Source organism: Felis catus, chromosome C2 (genome assembly GCF_018350175.1).
Source record: "Felis catus isolate Fca126 chromosome C2, F.catus_Fca126_mat1.0, whole genome shotgun sequence".
In the NCBI taxonomy this organism is placed as follows: Eukaryota; Metazoa; Chordata; class Mammalia; order Carnivora; family Felidae; genus Felis; species Felis catus.
Genome location: NC_058376.1, coordinates 4,076,510 through 4,094,092, shown reverse-complemented (window position 1 = coordinate 4,094,092; position 17,583 = coordinate 4,076,510). Strand labels below are relative to the sequence as shown.

General features: G+C 52.6%; 1 protein-coding gene across 4 annotated transcripts in view; it reads right to left on the bottom strand.

The window, feature by feature from the left end:
• Positions 1-17,583, bottom strand: part of C2CD2 (C2 calcium dependent domain containing 2) — a 51,339-nt gene that overhangs the window by 18,052 nt on the left and 15,704 nt on the right. For 3 of the 4 annotated variants that reach the window (XM_045036583.1, XM_045036584.1, XM_045036585.1), the window contains exons 3-8: positions 12,464-12,583; positions 8,676-8,784; positions 6,783-6,907; positions 5,235-5,358; positions 3,446-3,551; positions 769-833 (exon numbers count right to left, since the gene is read on the bottom strand). In XM_045036583.1, the coding sequence (XP_044892518.1) occupies positions 769-833; positions 3,446-3,551; positions 5,235-5,358; positions 6,783-6,907; positions 8,676-8,784; positions 12,464-12,583 (649 nt within the window). The remainder of the gene's footprint in view (positions 1-768; positions 834-3,445; positions 3,552-5,234; positions 5,359-6,782; positions 6,908-8,675; positions 8,785-12,463; positions 12,584-17,583) is intronic. The other variant, XM_045036582.1, reaches the window with a different exon arrangement.

The window sequence follows — 17,583 nt, the reverse complement described above, 5'->3', positions numbered from 1 at the left end:
GGAGGGCGCCAGGGGCTGGGGGGAGGAGGGGACAGGGAGTTGTCTCAGGGGGACAGAGTCTCGGCTTGGGAAGATGGAGAAGTTCTGGAGACGGACAGCGGTGAGGGTTGCACACAGTGGGCATGTACTTAATAGCACTGAATGTTACCCTCAGAAATGGTTAAGATGGTCATTTGCATGTCACAAGCGTTTTACCACAAGTTGAAACAAAGCAAAATGGGTCAATTAAGGCTAAGAAGATTGAGAAGGGCATCTCTAAACCAAGAATTACTGAATAAAAAATTTTAGATATTTGTTTTAAAAAAAAGAGAGAGAGAAGGAAAGAAAGGTAAAAGCCAGCTGAGTATATTCTCTTCCAAAATGTATGACCTTGGGGGCCCCAGGTGGCTCAGTCAGTTAAGTGTCCAACTTCGGCTCAGGTCATGATCTCACGGTTCATGGGTTCGAGCCCCGCGTCGGGCTCTGTGCTGACAGCTCAGAGCCTGGAGCCTGCTTTGGATTCTGTGTCTCCCTCTCTCTCTGCCCTTCCCCTGCTCATGCTCTGTCTCTCTCTCTCTCTCTCAAAAAAATAAACATTTAAAAAAAAATGTATGACCTTGTCAAAAACTGAAATGGACTTTCGAGCCAACGTTGCCTTCGGAACTCCAGCATGCTCTGTGGGGTCTCCCGCCCGCGCCTCCCAGCTTCTCCGGGTCCCTGTCAAGGCGGCTGGAGCACCCCCCCCCCCGCCCGGAGAGCAGGGCCTCCATCTACCTGCTCGACACCCACCTCCGGATGATTGTTCTTCCTCTGAAATCTCCAAGTACAGCTCCTTCGACTTGGCATTCAACTCGCTGCAGGAAAGACAAAGAATTTTTAAACAAGCTCCATTAACTTTTTGAAACGGTGTTTTTTTTCTGACTGTACAAAGAGATACAAATCACCATCAGTATAAAGATTATCCGCAACCTATCCCCAAACGGTTGCCGTTCATATTTGGTTGCTGGTCTCCCAGAATTCTCCGCGACTTCCTGGCTGATGACAGAAACGTTGTACACAGCCGCTCTCTGATACGGGGGCCGCTGGCCACAGATGGCCACCGAGAGCTCAAGGTAAGGCCAGGGCAAATGGAGGGCCTGAACTTCACTTTGTTTAAGTTTCACTAGTTGAAATTTCAAGAGCGACATGTAGCAAGTCGTTGCTGTATCAAAAAGTGTAGCTATATGGGCACCCGGTGGCTGAGTCGGTTGAGCATCCGACTCTTGCTTTCGGCTCAAGTCATGATCTCACGGTTCGTGGGATAGAGCCCCGAGTCGGGCTCTGTGTTGACAGCGCGGAGCCCACGTGGGATCCTCTCCCTCTGCCGCTCGCACGTGCGAGCTGTCCCCTCCTCCCCAAATAAACATGTTTTTAAAAAGTGTAGCTATGGGGGCGCCTGGGTGGCTCAGTCGGTTAAGTGTCCGACTTCTGCTCAGGTCATGATCTCGCGGTCCGTGAGTTCAAGCCCCACGTCGGGCTCTGTACTGACGGCTCAGAGCCTGGAGCCTGTTTCGGATTCTGTGTCTCCCTCTCTCTCTGACCCTCCCCTGTTCGTGCTGTGTCTCTCTCTGTCTCAAAAATAAATAAACGTTAAAAATTTTTTAAAAAAAAGTGTAGCTATGTAATTATCTAAAAACAAAACATAGAACATGATAGACCTCTCTCTTTTTTTTTTTTTTTCAATTAAGATACGGGACATCTTTCCACGTCAGACACTACGGAACAACGTCATTTTTACTAGATCTCCAGTGCTTCACTATGTGGCCTTTTATTTTGTCCGTTCCTTAATAACCAACCCTTCATAATTGTTGGTTGTGGTCAACGTTCCGTAATTATAAACAAGCGAAGAGAAACATCCTTATCCATACATCTTTGTAAACACTGTGCGATTATTTCCTTAGGGAAACTGTAGATCCCAGCCAAAAGGTATGTGCATTTAAGAGATTTTCTCTCCCTCTCTCTTTTTTTTTTTTAATTTATTTTTAACAGAGAGAGACAGAGCATGAGCAGGGGAGGGGCAGAGAGAGGGAGCCACAGAATCCGAAGCAGGCTCCAGGCTCTGAGCCGTCAGCACAGAGCCCAACGCGGGGCTCGAACTCACAGATCGCGAGATCATGACCCGAGCCGAAGTCGGACGCTCAACCGGCTGAGCCACCCAGGCGCCCCATCTCCCTCTCTCTTTTTTATAATACGCCTGGAGGACTTCCAGAATGGCTATTAAAATCCACACTTCCACTAGCTGTTCTCACTCCCCTACTCTCTACCACCCTGTAAGGTGAAAAAATTCTCCCTTTTGTCTACACACTTGTATTGAACTACTTGTGAGAGTGAACATCTTTCCAAAAGTTTCTAGCTACCTATCGTTCTTGCTTTCATATTTCCAGCTCCTTTTTCCCCCGTTTTCCAAGGGAGCGCTCCTACTTTCGTTAATGATTTATAAAAGCTCTTTATATTATACGTGGGACGTCTGCGGTCAGTACTTTTTCCTAATGGTTCATCAGAACCATCAGAACCATCAGAAAGCAATTGACTTCTGCAGAGTTAGCCACTTGACTGGAATATTATTTATACCAGTTTCCTGATATTCTTTCTATCCTGTATCTTGTTATTTCTAATAGTTTTAACTGATTTTCCCAAGTAGTCTAGACATGTAACCGTATCCCCTCCAGGTAACGATTCGTGTTGTCTCTTCCTTTCCAATCCTTGAACATTATCTCCTTTCCTCATCTCACTGTACGACCCATACTTTTCGAACAAAAACAGTGGGTATGAGCCCAGCTGGTCTGGCTGTATCATTCTTAATGTGCCGCGGGGGTGCTGCTCGATAATGCCTTGCTTGGGTTTCCCACACCATTTCTTAGAATTTCCCTTTGTCTGCTCCCTGCTGGCCTCTGGTATCAGCCTGAAGTTTCCTCCATCCTGCTCCAGATGGCGTGTATTTTTTTTTTTAATTTTTTATTGTTTATTTATTTTTGAGACAGAGAGAGACAGAGCATGAACGGGGGAGGGTCAGAGAGAGAGGGAGGCACAGAATCTGAAGCAGGCTCCAGGCTCTGGGCTGTCAGCGTGGGGCTTGAACTCACGGACCATGAGATCATGACCTGAGCCGAAGTCGGATGCTTAACCGACTGAGCCACCCAGGCGCCCAAAGCATGTGTATTTCTAAAGAAAAGGGAGCCCGACCACAGTGCTCTCTGGTCACAGCAGGACGTGGGCAAGGAGGAAACCCACGCCCAGAGCCGCCTTCAGAAAGAAATCCACATTCGACCTAAAACTACCTCGGATGTTGGCTACACATTTAAGCGAAATTTATTTTTTAGTTTTAGTTTTTGGCGTGAACGGTGCTGCAAACTGACTGCCGGGTTGGGCAGTCTTGGACAGGTGTGGCTGCACAAACCCCAGCCCAAGATAGCCAGGCTTTACGCACAAGGTGAATTCTTCTTCCCAGGTGAGGTCCGTAGCGTTTTTCGCGAGGGCGCTGAACTTCTGAACGGGATCATTCAGCCGAACTACACACTGTGGGTTCACGTAGCCTGTAACCGAACAAAGGGGCATTTTTATTTTTTAACCGCATTACACGTATACACATTTTGCATATAACAGGCGGAATTAAATGCCTGAGCTCTTGGCTCACCCACTTCTGGGGGGACAATTCTTTGTTTCCTTCGCCATTAGCAAACTCTCGAAGCACCTCATTGGAGGTTTAAGATTTTCTATCCTCAACTTGGTATCTATTGACCTTGGACAGACCCCAAGTGCCCCTGCTCCCTGCCCTGGGCGGGAGGGGAGGGGGGACACTCCCCAGGGGCGACATCACTACAGAAGATGTGGCCCCCACTTTTGGACAAGGCTGCTTGCAGAAGGCAAGTCCTCTGGAACGACCCCCAAGTGGGGGGGGTACCCCACAGGGAAGCCATGTCCCTACTTACAAGGGGTGCCTTTTTACACCTGACTCGGCTCAGTCAGACTCCTGTCTGGGGATCACTGATCCCCGTAACGGGACATTTCACTGGTGAACAGTTGTCGTCCCACGGCATGAAGGTGTGGACACACGGCATAGTCAAGCATCACCGGAACGCACGGACGCTTTACCACATACCCCACGGTGCCAGGTGTTCTATCACATTATCTTATGAATCTTCACAATCACCGCGGAGGGGAGACACGGACCCAGACGGGCACCTGCCGGCAGAGGCGAGGAACGGGGACCCCAGCCCTGGCCGACTGAGTCCAGAGAGAGATGCCCCTCGGCGGCTGAACACTGCAGCCCCAGACGGCAACATCCAAGTGCTTTTACCTGAACAATCACCTAGGACGAGCTTGGCACAGACTCTCATTTGTTAAATGCGGGCAGTCTGTGCTTTGGGGACCGGAAGGAAATCCCTGCAGATAAACAACCCTTAGTGTGCTCGGACAATAAAGAGGAATTCATTCCTGGTCTCAGCAAAATCGGATCACAGTGGAAAGATGTGTCCTGTCCCAGGCTGCTGTGCCTGTGGGGGCTCAGCAAACGTTCGGGAACAGCTAAAAAGAATAATCTGTTTGGGGCGTCTGGGCGGCTCAGTCAGTTAAGCATCTTGACTCCCGACCTCAGCTCAGGTCACGATCTCACGGTTTGTGAGCTCGAGCCCCACGTCGGGCTCTGTGCTGACAGTGTGGAGCCTGCTTGGGATTCTCTCTCTCGTCCCCGGTCTCTGCCCCTTCCCTGCTTGCACTCTCTCTCTCTCTCTCTCTCGAAATAAACTTAAAAAAAAAAAAAAAAAGAATGGTCTGCAATACTTTTCACTCCGATAACAGCCCCTCCCAGCACCGAAGCGTCCCCGATGGGCCAAAGCCCTTCTGATGCTCCCTAAACTGCCCCCGTGGCACCTCGGCTTCTAGAAAAGAAGGTGCCTATCGCCTATCAGTCAGGGATGCTTAACATGGGTTTACACGTTCAATAGTTCAAAAAAACAAAAAAAAAGGATGTGCCTTCCAGACTCAAGAGAAGGACAAGGTTACACACGACCACATTCCTTTCTGCCCTCAACCTTCACGTATGAAAACCGGGACCGTTTTTTAACTGCCCCTCTTTGCTGTTATGGTTCTCAGGGGCTCTTTCTGCTCAAAGGCGGGGGTCACGCCGCAGACCCAACTGGAGGGTGCCACAGCGAAACCACAAATCACCCTGCGGGACGGTCCCTTCTGGAACCAGCGGGGCTCCCCGCGCCACCTGCCTGAAGCACCAGGATCGTGCAGCAGCGAGGCCCGGATGTTATTCACCGACAGCTTGAGTTCGTGGGCCCTTGGAGGTTTGGGAGGGCAGGATTCCTGAGGGCTGGGTGCAGTGTGCTGCAGGTTCTGTGAACAGAAGCACACAGGACAGTGACCTGCGGGGAAGAAGGGGCGGCTGCCCAACACCTCGTCACCTGTCACTGGGGGCAGGGGGCGTCTTCAGGACCGTCTGCACGGGGCGCCTGACCCTGGGGTCTGCTCTGCGACGATTTTTCCCTTCTCGTGGGAAGGGAGGGTCCCAATCAACCAAAACCTCTTCCCTTGCAAGGGAGCCTTTTATGCCCAAATAAAGCAGGTGCGGGGGCGCCTGGGTGGCTCAGCCGGTTAAGCATCCGACTCACGGTTCCTGAGATCGAGCCCCACGTCAGGCTCTGGGCTGATGGCACGGAGCCTGCTTGGGATTCCGTCTCTCCTCTCTGTCCCTCCCTCACTCGTGCTCTCTCCCTCTCTCAAAAATAAATAAATAAACTTTTAAAAAAGTTTGTGAACCAGGACCCTGCTGATTGTGACCTGTAAGAAGCAGTCACAAAAGTCCTTAGGATCCAAGTCCATGAGCACTGGGGCCAGAGCAATCACAGGGCTGGGATGGAGGTAAAATATTTCAATTATATATGCATGACGGTTAATTTTATGTGTCAACTTGACGGGGCCACGGGACACGCAAGTATTTGCTCATTGTCCTGGGTGTTGCTGTGAGGGTATTTTTGCACGAGGTTAACATTTCAATCAAAAGACCAAGTAAAGAAGGTTGCTCTCCCTAATGTGGGTGGGCCTCGTCCAATCAGTTGAAGGCCTGAACAGAACAAAGGCCGACCTTCCCTGGAAAAGAGGAGATTCCTCCAGCCTGACTGCCTTAAGCCAGGATATCAGTTTTTTTTTCCTGCCTTTAGACTTGAATGGAAACATTAGTTCTTCATGTCTGCTGGCCTTCAGACGGGAAGTGCCCCCGGGGTTCTCCTGGGTCTCCGGCTCGCTGACTCACCCTGCAGATCCTGGGACTGTCGGCCTCTGTGATCACGTGAGCCCATTCCTTACAATAAGTTTTTGTGCATGTGAACAAATGTACATTTATATAAATACACAACTGGCTCATGCAGTTACGGAGGGTATCAGATAAAGCCTCCTTGCTTCGAGGGCATGTTCTCATTGCTGATTGGGTTTCCCAGGTCCCATAGTCCTGGAAGGATGAGATCCGAGACCACAGGCTCTGAGGGGACAGCCAACACAGCAAAGCAGAGGGTCACGGCCAATTAGGGCTGGACCGTGCGGAGAGGCCCAGACACCTGTTCCTTCCATCCCACGGGGCTTTGGAACCCTGTGCCCTGAACTCGAAGCTCGTCCCTGACACGGTCAAGATCACCAGCAAGCAGCCGTTCACTCTGGCTCCCCCACGGGGGGTGGAGGGACAAGGGGAGCGCGTGCAGATGCTCCAGGAGGGGGACCCTGGTCCCAAAGGGTCGGGAAGCTCCGCCCTCCGTGGACTGACTCACCTGAACTTCCCTCACATCCACAGGCTTGGTGCTGAGAACCACCGACGGCGAGGCAGAACCAACCAGGTGCTTCAAGATATCCTTGAGGGTTTCAGACACTGCTTTCGTCTCAGCCGCCCGCTCCTGCCGGAAGAAGACAAGCCACCCAATCATTTCATAACCGTCGCCGTGCAGCCGGACGGGCAGGTGACTGCTCTCCTCACCGCATCCCCGAGGCAAAGCCCGCTGGGTGCGGCCTGGGCTCCCGGGAGGTCAGATTAGGACAGGTGACGTCTGGGAGACGGGGTCCTCCGATCTCACAGATCATCAGGCCCCTTATTTCTAAAAACGACGGGATACAGAAACATGCTGCTATTTCTGCGTAAACCCTTTCCGACAGATGTGTTTTTTCTGTCTCGCGTGACATTTTTTTTTTTTTGAAGTTAAAAAGTATTCAAGTAAGTGAAAAGGCCCAAGGAGAAAGACAAGCTTGTAGCGGAACAAAACTGGATGATTTGTGCTACCAGGGGTCAGCTCCATAGGGCTGTAATAATTCCCACCCAACAGAAACGTGGTCCTGCGTTCCAGAATGCACACAGCACCACTGTTCATAAAGCCCCAAACTGGAAACTCCCTAAGTATCTGTCAGTCGCTAAATAGATACGTAAACTGTGGGGCAGTCACACGGAGGGAGTGCCACACCAGCCCTCTGGTGTCCCTTGTCACCTCTGGGGTAAATGCCCTCGCTGTGGGGCTCCAGCTACCCCCACCTGCTCAGGGGACAGGACGTTTGCAGGAAAGACCTCCCCCAGGACGGAAAACCTCTGACTTGCAGGGTTGGAGGGATCTCAGGGATCGGTCTGCAGACGGCCGGCCAGGTCCTGCTCTGGCCAACTTAGTCCCAACGTGCCCATTAGCGAACATCTACTCTCTGCTGGAGACTCTAATAAGTATCAAAACAGCAAATACCCACGTCACTCTTAGGATAAGTCAGGCTCGATCCTAGGCGCTTCTAGGTACTAGCTCATTTAATCTTCGCGACCACCTTGACTATCATTGTTCCCACTCGAGCCACGAGGACACTAACGCACAGAGAAGTGAGTTACCACGCGTAGGGTCACCCGGCGCGTGAGCGGCAGAGCCGAGAGCCCAACCCAGGCGTTAAGGCTCCGCGGTCTGTACTCAACATGTCGTCCCTTCCCCTCAACGCGTCCTCGATGCACCGATTTTCTTCAAGTGAGGTGAAATCCGCAGGACATAAAATTCACCATTTTAAAGCAGACATTCCGGTAGCTTCGGGACGCTCTGCTCTGAGCATTGGGACGCTCAGTGCTGCGCAACCACCCCCGCTCTGTCACCCGTACCCTGATCTCTCGCTCCCCGCGGCCACTCCCCCCCAACCAACTGCCCCTGCCGGCCACTGCTCTGCCTCCCGCGTCTACGGTTCGCCCGCTGCGACAGCTCCTAGAAATGGGATCGTAAACGCGTGTTTTCGGGTCGGCTTGCCTCGCGCTGCTTGACCTTTTCGAGGTTCCTCCGGGTGGCAGCAGGTGGCAGAACCTCATTCCTTGTTTGCGGCTGAAAAAATACTCCGGCGTACGGATGGACGGACCTCGTTCTGCTCACGTGCTTGGGTCTTTTTTGAACCCCGCCCCCAATTTCTCGTGGCTTCACAGAGGGGGAAATGGGGTGCTCGGATGCCAGGGTTCACGCCCAGATGAGCAGCTGGGTCGGGCCGGCGTCAGATTCATCCAACGCCCTGCCGCGGCCGCCCCGTTCTCTGGGACGAGGGGAGAAGCCTGCCCAGGGAGGCGCTGGTCCGAGCCTCTGCTCCCCAGATCGGGCGCTCGCGACCTGCGAGCACGTTCACACACACCGACGGGGGGGGGGGGGGGATCGTAAAAACTCACGGACTGACCTCCACCGGTGCTTTGGGCTGGACAGTAATGGCCGTTTCTGGAGTGCTGACGAAGGACCACTTGATCTGGATGTCGTCTCTCTTGTCCTTCATGTGGAGCTCCAGCTACGAAGAAACACGGTTGTTGGGGAGCTGCCCTTCCCACCGAAACCCCAAGCGCATCCGTGCGCGCGCAGGTCTGTGTGTGTGTGCACGCGTGTGCGCGAGTTCATTTACGTTCTTAGACACCCGCCTGGCCTCCCCTTGCCTTCTCAAAACGGTAAGGAAAACTCTAGCCGCCCCCGGACCTCCCTGCAGCCCGGCCCCATCCCCGCCAGCGCCTTCCTCGGCCTCAACCTGCCACTCAGGGCCCTCAGCGCTGGCGGCTGAGGGCCACATGTCCCTCAACTCTGTAGTCTATCACATGAATAATTCCCTGGGCCCTGCATTTCTCCTCGGCAGTGTCACCAAGGCGCGAAGGACAGGGAGGAACGGAAGGAAGCCAGAGCTCAGCCCAACCCCACTCCCGTGCACTCCCCGCGGGCTGTGCACCTCCTCTCTTGCCTGGGCCAACACCCACCCTCTAACCGGACTCTGAGCCCTGGCAGCCATCCGTCGAACCCGCCCCATCTGTGGCGGCAGAATAATGCCCCCCCCCCATAGAGATGTCCTCGCGAAGATTCTCGTGACCTGTGACTACGTGGCCTGATATGGCAAAAGGGGGCTTCGCGGGAGAGACTAGGGTAAGGGCTCCCCCAGTGAGCCCCGGGGAATCAGGTGAGCCCTTAGAGACGGGAGAGGAAGGCAGGAGAGCAGGCCAGAGAGGGGCCTTCACGACGGAGGGAGGGTGTCAGGAGCTCGGGAATGAGGGGGCCCGTCCAAGCTGCCGACAGCCTCCAGCTGACCTCCGGCAAGGACACAGGCTCTCGGCCCTCCAGCCGTAAGGACCCGAATCACACCGACAGCCCAGTGAGCAAGGAGACGGGTCCCCCCAGAGCTTCCAGACCGACGGGCCTCCGGAACGGGGGCATGGGACGTTGGTGGCATGTTAAGCTAAGCCTGCGGGGACTTGCTTCGGGGCCGCGAGGCCAATGCAGGCCCTCCGATGCACCTGTAATGGCCACAACAGAGCGCCCGGAGTGTCTCCCGCCTTGGTCGTTAATAACCCAGCCACCTCCAGCAGCCCCCTGTGCTCCGAGGGGGAATCCACAGAGTGCATTCAAAGTGCGTTAAGAGATCAAAGGTACAACTGTGCTCCTTGTGTCTGAGCTGCACGAAGTGGCACGTGAACCATCTCGGAAAACGCCATTTCCTCGCCGGAGGTGGATGGGTCTGGCGGGACTCCGTCTGTTCCGGAACAGGCGGTGAACGTCGGGTAAGCGCGTCCCAGACGTTGGAGGTGTTTTCCAGTTATACTGTCCAAAATCTCGGGGGCGAGCGAGAGGGCATTAGCCTCTGACGAGCGCGTGTTGTGACGCTCACCCCCCCCTCACCTCTCAGAAAGGAAGTGTTGGTGGCTGGGGCTGGGGGCGAGCGGGGGCTGGATCTCAGAAAAAGGCCATTTAGGTAGCCAGAAAGTCTGGTTTGCCCTGGGTATGCAAAACCACGTCTGTGAAGGAAAAGCATGTGGAGCAGTGTCCTCCCTTGTGGCTGGGGGCGCTGGATGACTTGGCTCATTCCCCACTTAGGCAGCCAAGCACAAGGACAGAGGAAAGGAAACCCAGGGTTGCATCAGCAGGGACCCCTAGAACAGACCCAGAAATTTACAGTGCTCACACGCTGGCCGAATGGGGCACCCGTGGACTCCCGCTTCGTGGGAGAGACACACAGTTACTGACGCTTTGGGCACCCGGAGCTTGACCAATAAGCCTCTTATAATTACTATACGTGTCTCTACGTAACTTCTATACGTATCATCGTTAACATTATGCAAAATATATACCAGCACACCTCACAGACACTGCAGGTTCGGTCCAGACCACGACAGAGCAGGTGTCACGAGAAAGCAAGTCAAATGAATTTGCCTGGCATCCCCCCCCCCGGTGCATAAAAGTTACGCCGACACGACACTCTCAGAAGCATGTGATCGCGTCACGTCTAACAGGTGACAGCGTATGTGCGTTGACTTAATCAAAACATACTGTCTTGCTAAAAATGGTAACCATCATCTGAGCTCTCAGTGAGCTGTAATCACTGATCACAGATCTCCGTGAGAAACAGATTAAGGACAAAGTAGGACATGTTACAGAATCACCCAACTGTGACGGAGAAACACGCAGAGGCCACCGCAAACCTTCGGTTGGTAAACGTAGTATCTACGAAGCGCAATAAAACGAGGGAGGCCTGTGCGAGTCTGTAATTATCATAATAATAAGCTTATAATCAGAAAAACTACAGGAACACTCATCTTTTAACTTGTAAAACATACTAAGAGTTCTTTTAAAGATCTTTCTTTCTTTTTTAAGTTTATTTATTTTTGAAAGACAGAGAGCGCACATGGGAGGGGCAGAGAGACAGAAGGGGAAAGAAGATCCCAAGCAGGCTCCGTGTGGTCAGCGCAGAGCCCTACGCGGGGTCCTAGCTCACGAAGCACAAGATCGTGACCAGAGCCGAAATCAAGGGTCGGGACACTTAACCAACTGAGCCATTTTAAAGTTGATTTTTCCATGGGGCGCCTGGGTGGCTCAGTCAGTGGAGCGTCCGACTTCGGCTCAGGTCATGAATTAGCGGTTTGTGAGTTCGAGCCCAGCATCGGGCTCTGTCCTGACAGCTCGGAGCCTGGAGCCTGCTTCGGATTCTGTGTCCCCCTCTCTCTCTCTGCCCCTCCCCTGCTCTCTCTCTCTCTCTCTCGCACACATAAACATTAATAAACAAATAAATAAAGCCGACTGTTTCCGAAAGAGTCCGGCACTGGGTCCTGAAGCAGCACAGCTGTCCCCCACCTCAGATGCCACTTGCCTTGTCCTACCTGCCAACAACATCCCGGATTTGTGGACATGCCTTGAGAAATATCACATCTCCCAATTTCGGTGAATGGGCAACCTCTGAATTCATCGTGTGTGTGTGTGTGTGTGTGTGTGTGTGTGTGTGTGTGCGCGCGCGCGTGTGCGTGTGTGTACGTGTGCACATGTCTGTGTGTAGATGTGTGCGTGCACATGTACATGCGTATGTGTGTATCTTTGCACACATGTATTGTGCACGTGTGTGCATACATGTGCGCATGTCTGTGTGTACATGTGTGTGCACATACGTACGTGTGAGCGTGCCGCACATGTATGTGCACGTATGGATGTGTGTGCACGTATGTGCGTGTGTGTGCATTTGCACACGTCTTTGTGCATGCATGTGTGCACATATGTGCATGCATGTGTGTATGTGCATGCGTGTGGGCATGACTGTGTGCATGTACATGTGTGTGCACGTCGTACATGTGTGTGCACATATATACGTGTGTGCTACATGTGCACATATCTGTGTAGATGTGTGTGCGTGCATGTGCACGTGTCTTTGTGCATACACGTATGCATGTCATACGTGTGCGCGCGCACGTGTTTGTGCATGTGTGTGCGTGTATGTGCGTGTGTGTGCACACGTGTGCGCGTGTCATACGTGTGTGCGTGTGTGCGCATATACACAACACGCATGCTTTGTTTCCTGCAGGTACAATATAGTACAGAAGGTCTGGAAACTATGAAATGAATGATTAATAAAATCAGGGAATCACAGCCCCATGGTCACGCCACGCTTACCCCACAGGTTTACGAGCACTGTCTCCCCATAACTCACTCGATCTACCCACACTTACCTGTAAATGAACCGGGGACAGCCTGACACCGTACAGCTGGCGCCCCGTGTCTCCCGGGGATGCGGGCCCCGCACTGACCAGGAACTGCATGGCCTCGCCCACCACGTGACAGGACACCACCTGGCGGAGGGACAAGGTATGACAGGAGAATTCGTTCCGTGTACCTCTTAGTTCATCGACTACAATACTCAGGACGTTAAAAGTTAGCAAGGACGAGAATTTAGAGTTCCAGACTTGGATAAATACCCAGATTCACATATTTTCTATTACTTAGTTTGAAAACTGGGAACAGTGTCGCCAGTCTTTTCTTCCTGATGCGTTTCTCCAGAGCTAACACGGTTTCGCCCAGCAGTTGTTCTATTCTTTCCCCACAAGAAGTTTTCCCTTGACACTGTTCCACTTCTCCCCACCAGCCGATTTAAAATTCCCCAGACATTTCCATGTGCCTATGGAGTAAAAGCCATTAGCCGTCTCCGCTCACTAAAAATGAGCCTCAAAACAACACAAGTGATAGATGTTGCAAGCACAACATTTAAAAATATACCCAGGACACAAGAAGTTGTTTCCATCTGAATAATTTTCAACCTATTATGGTTTTCAAAGACGCGGGGATAATTCAAAGGACATATAAAATATTAAACGCTTAGGAAATTATATGGCCTCAACAAAAATAGAATCATAGAGTGAGTTCGCTGAAGGACCTACACGACAAAGACAAGTAATCACACCAGGAATAAGCCAGACCGTATCCCCGATAAAAATCACAAAGCATTTCAGAGAGAGCTGTTACCGAACAGAGAAATATCAAGTTTCTGCCACAGATTCCCGCCACGGGAGAGGATCTTCTAGAATGGAGGGTCACCCCCACCCTGGAAGACTGCCGAGCAAGCGCCTGGGGATGACTGGGACCCATCAGGAGGCCGGGCGTAAGGCAGGAGGTTACCCCCCACATTCCCAAGGGAACACCGCAGGCTGTCACTTGGGAAGGAGAAGAAAATTCTTTAATTCTCTGGTGGATTTATCAGAATCTAAAATAAAATACCAAGCGGAAAGATTATCAAAACAGTGACTCTGTCAGGCCGCTGTTTCACAAAGTTCAGGCTGGGACATCTACCCCCTTCCTCTTTCCCAACCCCAGCTAGCTCCTCCCTCCCCCACCCATTGCCCGCCCGCCCTTGGCCAGGGCCTCTCCACCCCGGCTCATCTGCCCCTCCCGCAAAGACCCGACCTGGACGCTAACCCCCCCCATCCCCCAGCACAGGGTCCGCTTCCAGCATCCACCGCGGAAGGCCTCGATGGCACAGAATGACAAAACCTCGCCTTTTCTCAATACTGCAGGCAACCCATGGCACCCACTCCGGTGGGTCGCTCTCGGAAGCCCGGTCTACACGGAGGAGTTTACGTATCCCCAGCCTGTTTTTGCCTCTCCCGAGTTCACAAAAGGTTGGAACAAAAAAATGTTTGTGCAAGAAATGTCGTCTATTCATTTCAAAAATAAATGCTCTGTAAACAATCCTTTCTGGAGGAACGTAGCTTCGTGCCAGAGGAGTTACGTGCACAGATGACATGACACGGAGGACATTCACTGTCCTTTGTCACAACAGCCCGGGCCTCTACGCGGCTTCGAGCAAAACACTGCAGGGTGAGAGCTCGACTCCTGTTGTGTGTTTGGAACCGTCTCCACTAAGCTCACTGGCATTTTACCAGTAAAACCCCATGGCTTCGGGCGCCTGAGTGGCTCAGTTGGTGGAGGATGTGATTCTTGATCCCAGGGTTGTGAGTTCAAGCCCCACCCTGGGTATAGAGATTGCCTAAAATAAAAAAAAATTTAGGGGCACCTGGGTGACTCAGTCGGTGGAGCGTCCGACTTCAGCTCAGGTCATGATCTCGCGGTGTGTGGGTTCGAGCCCCGCGTCGAGCTCTGTGCTGACAGCTCAGAGCCCGGAGCCCGCTTCGGATTCTGTGTCTCCCCCTCTCTCTGCCCCTCCCCTGCTCGCATTCTGTCTCTCTCTCTCTCTCTCTCAAAAATTAAAAAAAAAAAGAATAAATCAACAAGCAGATTTAGATTTAAAAAGACTTTAAAACTTCTCGAATACAAGGCTCCAACGGTCCCAATTACTATTCAAGTCACATCAAGAAAGTAAGTGCGATATTATAAACATGGGGTATCTGTAGGTCCCAAATGTCTTTGACCCAGACCAAGTGCAGTCTTGCCAGACCTATGGGTTCCCATCCCCTAAATAAAACCTGTCACACAGACAGGTGTCCCTGCCGCATTACAGGTGGGAAAGCTAACGAAAGCCAACAGTCTGAACCTGCCTCAACACTTCAGCATGGCCCAACAGAACCCGACTGGAGCTGGGGCTGCTGGGAGCCCAGCTGGAGGGACAATGAGCAGGGTCAAACCCTCGTCCGGGCCAGCCTCCGCCCCTGCCACCCTGGGAATAATAATGCCCCATTTGTCAAATGGACAAGAACAAAATGGAAAGGCTTTCACAATAAGTAATCTTCTTTGAGTGCATTAAGGTGTTATCCACAATGGAGATTAAATTCTCTCAACCCCGGCGAATGGCGGCGAATGGTCACCACCGCACAGGGGACCCCTTCCGGAGCAGCAGAAGGCAGGGTCGCCTGACCCGAGGTTCCAGAGACCCTTCCACCCAGTCAGCTTCCCAAGGGGCCAGAACGTCCAGGGTTGACATCCGCCTAAATAAGGACGAACAGGTAGAGACCCTGATCTTAACCCGCAGTCTCCCCACCCCCAAGCACACCCACGTTTACAAGGATCCCTTCGGAAGTTTTACAGTCCTCGGTGCCCGGGCTGCTCGCTGAGGTAGTCTGATATTGATGGTGGACTTACAAAGTTGAGTAGAAACTGGGGGCGCCTGGGTGGCTCAGTCAGCTAAGCGTCCGACTTTGGCTCAGGTCACGATCTCACCGTGAGTGGGTTCGAGCCCTGCGTCGGGCTCTGTGCTGATGGCTCGGAGCCTGGAGCCTGCTTTGGATCCTGTGTCTCCCTCTCTCTCTGCCCCTCCCCTGCTCGTGCTCTGTCTCTCTCTCTCCCTGTCAAAAATAAACATTAAAAAAATTTTTTTTAAATAAATAAACATTAAAAAAAATATTTTAAGTTAGGGAGAAACAGTATCTAGTATCTGTGATGGGACCAAGCACTTCTCCAAGAACAGACATGAGCCTCCAGCCCCAGACCAGGACTCCACGAAGCCCTGACCTGGGAGCACAGGGAGGGGCTCCCTTGGACGCAGCCTGCCGCGCCAGCCCACCTGCTTTATGCCTGAGACATTGTTTCAAAGGCAGCAGACAACTCCTCGATTACATAAACCGTTTCAAAATCGCACCAACAGAAAGCTGCAGCGTGTCCCCCAGATAAACCCCCCTCTTCTGCAGAAGAGAGCGTTTATGGGGGATGGACTTCACGTAGTGAGGGTCCCAAAGGTAAAGGCCTGGTCCACTCCCATAGATCGAGGGAGAAGCCTGGGAGGGATGCATCATGGGAACGTGAGGGCGAGCTCACATCACCGTAATCTGTTTGGACAGAACAGACTGGGCGGGGGGGGGGGGGGGGGGGGGGGGGGGGGCTTCATTCACTTTCCTGGGCTCGCTCTCTCCAGCTTCAAGACCACAAGCTCCAACAGTCGCACGCCTCTGCAAAAAGGTTCTTATCTTGAAACCGTATTCCTTTGTTTAGACTCGGGGCCAAAGGATCCCAGGCCCAGGCACCCCCGAGTTTTGCTAACGCTTGCCAGAGAAAGGCCTGTAATAGCGTCACATCTCAGGGCACTCTTTCCACATTCCTTTCCAATTAAGCTGCCTGTATAGCTGCCTCAGCTCCGTCTTCTCTTAGAACACTCCAGAGAACTGGAAATAATGTAATTACTTCTGTCCCCACAAGAACCGGGAACACAGCCGTGAAAACGCAACGGAACGGCTGATGTCACTGGATCCTTCTCGCTGTGATCACGCTTTACAACAGCCTGAGGAAAGAGCTGCAAAATGAAATGCACGTAAAGCCCCTTCACCAGTCACTCGGAGCTCCCAACGCTGCTCTGCAGACTCCCCTCTGTAAATATTCTTTACGACGGCACCAGGCTGACGCGAACAATTATTTCGACCCTGGGGTAGAGACTCAATTTAAAAAGTGAAGTCCATGAGGGGGCGCCTGGATGGCTTTTCTGCAGGTTTCATTACTCAGGCGGGATTGAGTAAATCACTAGCAAATCACGGTTGAACTCCCTGGAGGCCAGGAGTGGGGCCGAAGGCTCCAACCCCCTGATCGTGGCTGGCGTTGCTGGTTCAACGTCCGACGCGTGCTTTTGGCTCAGGTCGTGATCTCGCGGTTCATGAGATGGAGCCCCGGGTCGGGCCCTGTGCTGACGACGCGGAGCCTGCTTGGGACTCTGTCTCCCCCCCTCTCTGCCCTTCCCCCCACCTCAAAATACAGAAATCCACTTTAAAAAACAAAACAAAACCAAGCAAAACCCATTAGAGGTCAATATCATCAGAGTATCTACGAAGTTAATCCTGTTCACCCGGGGGAAAGACGAAAGACGCTGGAAACAAGATGGCAACCCAACCCGTGGAATGCTGGGCCCATGTCCTACTTGATCGTACTGATGGGCGTGCCCCGGGCCACACGGGCTCCGACACCCTACCCCAGGAGTACTCCCATGCCTCCTCTCGTTGGGACGCTTTCCGATGAACAACAAGGCTTTGCGGGAAGGATACACCCCCAGGAAGTACTGTTACCACGTAACGCGGTTACCGTGGGCATTCCTTAGCTTAAAACTCTGTCCGGGAACGTGCCATTCTCTTTCATCACCCCCGTGTATTACGTGACACGTACAGGACACTCCCTTTAGAACGAAGGCAGGAGGCGGGCACCTGGGGGGCTCAGGAGGCTAAGCGTCCGACTCTCGGTTTCGGCTCAGGTCATGATCTCACCGGTTCGTGAGATCGAGCCCCGCATCAGGCCCTGCGCCGACAGTGTGGAGCCTGCTTGGGATTCTCTCTCCCTCTCTCTCTCTCTCCGCCTCTCCCCCACTCGTGCACGGGCTCTCTCTCTCTCTCAGAATAAATAAATCTTCTAAACAAACAAACAAATA